At 39.5% G+C, this 7,903-nt stretch overlaps 1 protein-coding gene across 2 annotated transcripts in view; it reads right to left on the reverse strand.

Annotated features, from left to right (window-relative positions):
* fstl5 (follistatin-like 5) overlaps positions 1-7,343 on the reverse strand; it is a 187,758-nt gene extending 180,415 nt beyond the window's left edge. For both annotated transcript variants that reach the window (XM_032555148.1, XM_032555147.1), the window contains exon 1: positions 6,825-7,343. In XM_032555148.1, coding sequence (XP_032411039.1) covers positions 6,825-6,847 — 23 coding nt within the window. In that variant the 5' untranslated portion in view covers positions 6,848-7,343. The remainder of the gene's footprint in view (positions 1-6,824) is intronic.
* Positions 7,344-7,903: the final 560 nt, after the last annotated feature.

Here is a 7,903-nt window from a genome sequence, read left to right on the forward strand (position 1 = left end):
ATTTACAACATTGAACTTTTTTATACAGTAATGCACCTAGAAATCCTCTTTCTTTCCCATTGTGTTACCTTGATGATTAAACTGTATAATTTGCTTTTTGTGCAGATAAGCAGTTAAACATACTTCCTGGATAAAGTGAACAATGTGTTACTTTCGGTCTGATTCAACATTTAGTCATTTTAACAGATGTTTCAAATGTTGTAGTTTTTCACGTCCAGTCCTTGGATTTGATCTCATGTCGCTTTAAAGGTTTCCTCAGGGCCCTGAGCTCTAAAACATTTTGAGGTGCTTCAAAGCCTATTCACCACCAGTGTCCTCCACAGGATTAAACCAGAGACCTCAGCCAGCTCGCCCTCACCCTTAAGGTTTGTGCTACTTCCATTATCCTCACACCATCTGCCAACAAGCTCTGCCACTTCAGTATTTCACCCAGCCTTGAATGTTAACAGGAGCCACAAAACCCAGTTCTGCAGGACTGTATGAAAAGGCTGCTGGCAATCACAATTTAACAATAAACTTGTAGGTCTACCAAGACGTGGAAAGAGTTGGTCGCAAATCTAGAGCTGTTTGTACTGTAAGCTTCATATTGATTCTTTCAGCTACAAAAAGAAATTTGAGCCAGACGAAACATAACTAGTTTGATTCTGAATGCACAGAGCAAATATTCTTTAACATCATGGGGAAAATGGTGATGAAAAGTGGAAACTTTTTGTTCCTGTTTGCATCTTTTGAAGCATCATTGAAATTCTTTGAAAGAAAAAATTGCTTTGTAAAGCACAAGGGAAGAAAAAAAATAAATTTTTCACATCATCAAAGAAGCTTCTGCATCCGAGGAGAAAAGAATGTCAGCGTCTTCTAAACGTGGTGGCAGAATAACACACCTCAAAGTTTTTGGGGTCTACTGCACAATAAAAATCCCTCGCACTGAGGGAGGAAACAACAAAGACAAACATGGAGACACAGATGAGAGACAGCAGAAGGTAGAGCGAAGCTAAGAGAGTGAAGAGGGAGATGAAGAAGAAAGAAAAAGGTGTTACAAGTGTCACTGTTGAAGTGGGATGGAGTACGTGATGAAACAGAAAACAAACAACAAGCTTGTCAAAATATGTACTGGAAATATTTGAAATCATGATCTTAAAAATAATATTTGGTTTCATTTAGCTGTTTTCTTAGTAGAATTTTTTTTATCTCTGAAAATGTTTTCAATTTTGTACAAAGAGTTGATTCCTTAAGCTGTTGAGACAGCTAAAGTGTTTTGGACTAGACAAAGCCCTATACAAGTACAGGACATTTGTTTTGTTGATGAAACTATGGCCATAGTTTGATATGTGGGAAATTGAGCTTACTCTCTCATCAAGAATAATATTAAACTATGTCTGTATAAAAATCATGAGATCTGAATGTGCTTGAAAAGTTCAGCTTCTATTCAATCACATACTGAGACTCAAACAGTCAAAATGAACTCTGGTCAGGTATTAATTCTGACATGCAGCCCATTGGTTTTATTGAGATTATACTCACTGAAATATAATGTTTAAGTTTTTTAAGTTAAAATCTGTGAGGGCACCAGAACATATGACATGTTGTGTAAATCACAAAAGGTTATAAAGTGTACATATACTGTAAGTACAATGGACTTCCACCTATTTGTGAAACGTGACTTAAGTTATTCAGGGAAAATCGGCCAATTCACAGATTCTTTTAGTGGAACATTTCTAAAATATTCTAAAGAAAATGCAGCTTGGAAGCTGAAATACCTGGGCACAGTACCTGATGGGCTACTGGCTGGCATCTGCAAAGCATGCAAACACATGTCCAAGACGAACATGTAAACTCCATGCAGAAAATTCAAGGTCAGAACTTGAACCCATGAACTTTTTGCTGCAAGGCAGCATTGCTACCAACAGTCCCACCACACAGTCCCTTTACTAGCTCTGCATAAGCTAGCATAGGTTTTGTGAAAAAAGTGCTGGTGGAAGCTCTAATTTTACCTGTCTGTTACACCCGGTCGATGTTCCGAATTATCACGTCTGTGTTATTAATGTGTTATGTATGTGGCTTGATGTGTTCTATTTGATTTCTCACTCAAAGAATTGATGACTCCTAACTTTCCTGCATTCTGCCAGTAAGACTGTGTTCAGGTTTTCTGTTGCTCACAAGCATTACAAAAACTAACTTTGAAAGTGTGTGCATTTTGTACTTATGGTACAGGCCAACATATACAGCAGTTGCACTACCACACCATGACAGCTATGTTCGCATTCACTTTATTTCAGTATGAATATGATTGATATTTAAACTTTTAGACAGTTTGGGGCATCTTTCAGAAAACAAAACAAGCCAGCAGGGTAACATCTCCAAATTCTTTCAGGGTGGATTGGTTCTATAGATGGTGTAGAAACTGCAGAATAAATGGACAGAAACACATTTTCGATGTGAAACAGATCAATCTCTCCAACCTGTCTTAGTTTTGAACTAAAGCACTTTTGGTTGCACAAAAAGACAAAGACCAACACTCCAGAAAAACATCCTTTTTAAACCTGTTTGCTCTCAAAGGTTGCCCATACTCACATCCTACAACACTCCCTGAACCAGCTCCAGTGTTCCATCACCCAAGATAAATGTTAATACCTTTAAATTTTCCCATTTTCACTGGTAGAGCATTTTACCACCAAAACCCACCACATGCCTGCAATATCACTGAATCTGTCCTACCCTTTCCATTACCAGTAGTCAAGAGGGGGTGCCTACGCCCTTACGAAGAGCAATTTTCCACTCAAATCTCGGAAATGCTTTGATCAGTTTCCCAGTTTTTCCTCTTCTTTTGGAGAAAAGAATTATTGACTCTGAATTCTTTCCTTCCCTGTGGTGATCGAATGGAAGGCATTGTAATGAAAAGCAGAGCAACTCCATTAACTCTGTACCTGCACGGCTGGCAGCACCTATTCCCTACCTGTTATTAAATGGCTTTATTGGATAAAAAAGACAGAGAGGAAAGACTTTTTTCTGGTCTTTGTGCTTTTGAGAGAAGTGCTTTCCCAGTGGGAATTTTCTGAATCTGTTGCTTGGCTTTGTCATTGTCCTCTTGGTTTTGTGCATTACTCTAAATGCTGTCTTAGAGGAAAATATACCCATAATGATTACAGAAGCACTATTCTTGCTCAGTTTTCTTCTACAAAACAACCTTTAGTACAACACATGTTTAGTAAGTTACCAGTTATCAAATAGCCCTGTGTATTATACATAATACATAACTTGTTCGCTTCAAGTTGAGATTCAATTAGTGAGCAAAGTCTTAAAACTGGAACTGCATATCCATCTAACCACCAGAGGAAATAGATTCTATCTGTTAGTTTCAAAGAGCTTTGACAGATAAAGTGAATGCATTGCTTGGATAAAGAGATTGAAGTTGGAATGTGGCAGCCTGCAGATGGCTGAATGCTCGAATTCTATGCTTTCTGAAGCCTGCATATAATCTCCACAAGAATGTTAATTACTGTTTCATTTAGCCAGCAGATTGTCTGTGTTTGTTTATTGTAGGAATTGCACGGAGCGTCTAGAGAGCAAAAGCTGTCTCTGAAAGGATTTCAAGTATTTATTGAGACATGCGGTCCTTTTCCTGGCATTTTTCACAGATATGTTATTATAAATGAATAAAGTGACCAAGCAGATCGACATTTCTCAGAAACAAGATGATGAAAACAGGGACTTTAGCCAGAGGGTAAAGTTTTAAAAAATGCAGCACAATGCAAAAATATTTAGACCCTTTGGTTTCAGTTACAATTTTTATGTTGGAACTGATGTGGAAAAATTACAATTAGGTCACACCTGCTAGTTGTATTGCTATATGTTTATTCTAAGTTCTGTATATTCCCACCAAGTTAAAGCTGTTTGGGTTACATGCACAAGGCTGGACGTTGTTTTTCCCAGCTGCATGGGAACCAGTCTGTTTCCCATGCTTTGGATCCCTTATCCCTTTGTACAAAACTCATGTGTTGGCTCTGCCTGGGAGAGCTTTCCGTTTCAGACTTGCTTCATTATTGACTGTCCTGTGAGCTCTCTGAGTTGTGCACAATTCATGAATAAACCTGATTGAGTGATTTTACCTGAGCAGTGCTGGGAAATAGTTTTTTTTCCATGACAGAACTTAATATGACAGACTAACACCAATAAGGAGAGCATAATTGTCCAGCAAATCAAAGATTATGCATGTTTTATGAGGCTTTTTTAGTCTGGATAAAGTAGTGTGCATTTGTAGTCAGCTCCCTTGAGTCAATACTTTGCACAACCAACTTTGACTGCAATTAAAGCTTTTAGGGCACATCCAGAGACTGAAATCTTTCCTCATTCTTTGAAAAAATAGCTTCAGCTCAGTCAGATTGGATGACTAACATCTGTGAACATCAATTCTCATGTCTTACCACAAATTCTCAATTTACTTCTGGACTTTGACTTGGCCACTCTACCACACAAATTTGCTTTAATTTATAGCAGTGCTATCTAAAGTCAGTCCTTTAAAGCTGCTAGTCTACATGTGTTGCTCTGGCTATGCACACCTGAAATAAACTGTTTAAATGCATGGTCCTGCAGGACGTGATTACATGCTGAGGGCCTCATTAAACCTTCTGAATTAGGTGCGCTGGAGCAGGAACATGTCTGACCCATGCAGAACACTGGCCCTTGGTGACTGGTATTGTACAGTCCTGATCTGAACCTTTCCAGTGCAGTTCTGACTTTACTACTGTCCTGCAGGAAGGCGAATATTTGCTCTATTCATAGGACTTATGCAGCCTCCAACAGGTATTTTCAGGGATTTAACACACTCCGTCTTTCATTTGCGTTCCTGCTGATTGGAAACATTAACATAGGATGATGTGCTACCACCACGTTTTACAGCACAGAGGAGGTGATCAAGGTGATGTGCATGTCCCCCTCAAAAATAATTTAATCGTATCTGACTGCAGCAGCTTTGTCCACATGTTTTTGCAACTTCTTGTGAATTTCTTCTTGTCCTCTTCCATAAAAGCAAGGTTTGTGGAATGCATGACTTATAGTTGCCCTATCGACAGCGGTTGTGATATATTCTTATCTAATGTTGGCTGATGGAAAAGTGCTCTGAGATGTTCAAAGGTTGGAATATTGTTTTTAAGCCTAACTTTATCCCTGACCTGTCTGCTGTGCTCTTTGGTCTTCATGATTTTTGATCACTAATGTTCTCTACCAACTGACAGAACCTTCACAGAACCAGCTGTACTTATACTGAAATTAAAAGAGACACAAGTGGATGCTTTACTAATTAGGTGACTTACAAAGGTTGTTTGTTGGACTAGATTTGGCTTGAAGGTATCAGAATAAAGATAACTGAGTAGATATGCATGTCACACTTTTCAGATATATGAAGAAAATATTGAAAACACATCTTTGCCTTCCACTTTTTATTTTCTACTACTTTGCATTGATTTATTGCATAAGACACCAACAAAAATCAAGAATGATTGTGAGTGTGACAATGTGGACATGTTCAAGTGGTGTGAATACTTTTGAAAGATACTTTAACGTTCCTGAAAGCTTCATGTTGGAGACATTCAAACTGAAAGTATACATATAAAAAATAAATTGTATTGAACATTATCTGAGCACATAAGCAGGATTGAAAATACAAAGCTCTGTCAGCAAGAGGACTTCATCATAAAAGAAATTCACAAACATGACAAAATGATTTCTAATCCAAATAAAAGCATATGAAACTATTTAAAATTATATTTGTTTTAAGTATTAGAACAGCTTGTATTAGACTTAGACTTAGACTGACTTTATTGTCATTTTGCATGCACAGGGTGTATACAGAACGAAATTTCGTTGCATACGGCTCAGAACAATGTTTTGAGGTTCCAATGTTGTGAGGTTACTCCAGAATAAAATAAAATACAGTATTGTGTGCATTCTGAAAATAATGGCATAGGTTTGTGTTGTCTCAGACTTCTCTAGTAGTTCATGATGTTGTTCAGTCTCATGTGTGTCTCTGTCTAAGCCACATATTTCTAGAAATAGCTTTTACAATGGAACCTCTTGTTGGAGACCTAAGCTGTGAATCTAAGTCCTATCAATAGCTGAACTTAATCTGGTTTTATGGTGGTTTTAATTCCATCTGCTGAACCACTGAGGAGCTATATGCAACAACCGACCACAAATGTATATAGCAAAGAACCAAACAACAGAATTCCCTGACCATCTCCGGCGCTGGGGTTTGTAATATGAAGCCAAATGAGTCCGGCGCAAATCTGAGGATAAAAAATAAAAGTATAATCCCTCCCCCGCTAACGGTGTCACTCAAGGATTAGCGAGAGTATGAGGGGAAAAAAATAACCCACTAAGTACCAAGCGGATAAATTAAAAGCAGTGGGCAAAGTGGCGTGCCTCCAATCGTCTTCATCAACATTGATTGTGTTGGTATTGTGAAGTGATTGTGCCTCAGTGTGAGCTCTCCCCTCACAGAACAACAGCAACTCTGATCCCAACTTCAGATAACCTCGTATCAGCTGGTTAGAGGCTCCCGGACCTGGCGCCGGGTAAATTGAAATGGTAAAAGCACAAAGCGGCAGATTGGAAGATATAATATTTTCTGAGGCGAAGAGAGTGGCCTCCTGGATTATTGGAAAAGAGTCTCCGCGCCTCAGCGATGATGAGGGTTAAGCTCTGTATCTGATAGCGAGTCAGACCGTGTAGAGGAGGCTTCCCACAGAGGGAGGTCTGACCGGATGGGGCTTAACAATTAGTCCTAATAAAACACACAAACAAACACAAACACCGGATTTAAGTCTTACCTGTGTGGACAGACGTATAACATCCAGAAAAGATAATCCAAACAGGAGTAGAAGTGAGTGGATCAAAGCAATACTTCTCAATAAAGTGGTAACCTGGAGCTCAGCCGCTCAAATCCACGGACACTGTGGGGTAATTTCCGGCGTGGACAGAGCGAGGGACGTCCACGGGAGAAGTTTGGACCAATGCGCAGCCGAAACAGATGGTGTTAATCCTTTCCAAAAATATAGTAAAGTAGAGCCAGCGCGAAGGGAGAGAAACGTGGTGGAGTTCAGCACCAAGGCGGAGTGGAGAGCTCCGGCAGCGCAGCGATCTCACCTCGTCCGCTCTCGGATCTCGTGTGCGTCGCAGAAGTAGGAGTCACCAGCCCCAACCTCACCCGCTGGCGGAGTCCCGGCCAGATTTACATACAACCACCGGGGAGGGGGGCGGGAGAGCAGCAGGGCGGGAGCCAATCACAAATATCCCGTAGTAGGCAGAGTAGGCAGCAAAGCGAGGACAGGCTGACAGAGAGAAAGTGGAGCGGTTCTGAAACAAGCGGGAGGAAGAGGGAAGAGTAACTCTTTATGGATGCCCCGCTGACTCACTCACTCACTCACTCACTCACTCACTCACTCACTCACTCACTCACTCACTCACATGCATATACAGTATGAGCAGAGACACACACTCAGATTTAATGGCGAATTAAAAGACGCTGTTTCTCTAAATGATTTCACTCCATATTAAGATTCCTAAATTCTGTATGATCTCCAAATGACAGAATATTCATAAAACTATCCAAGTCCACATAAATTTGTGTGTCTATTAATTTTCTGTTATTTTAATACAGAAAAGTCCTCCTGTCACAGTGCAAAATAAATATAAAATGAGTTTTTTTTAGTTTAATTTTCCTAATGTACTTTAGAGCTGCTTGTATTGTCAAATTTTGTGTTACTGTATTTGGCTGCTGTACATTGGTAACTTTATAATTAGTCTCCTTCTCTCTTCATTAACCAAGGAAGTCTGTGGAATTTATTATTCAGAAATAAAGTAACATTTTAATATGCAACTGCATGCCAGAAACCCAGCACCAAATTCT

Source organism: Xiphophorus hellerii, chromosome 23 (assembly GCF_003331165.1).
Source record: "Xiphophorus hellerii strain 12219 chromosome 23, Xiphophorus_hellerii-4.1, whole genome shotgun sequence".
Classification (NCBI taxonomy): Eukaryota; Metazoa; Chordata; class Actinopteri; order Cyprinodontiformes; family Poeciliidae; genus Xiphophorus; species Xiphophorus hellerii.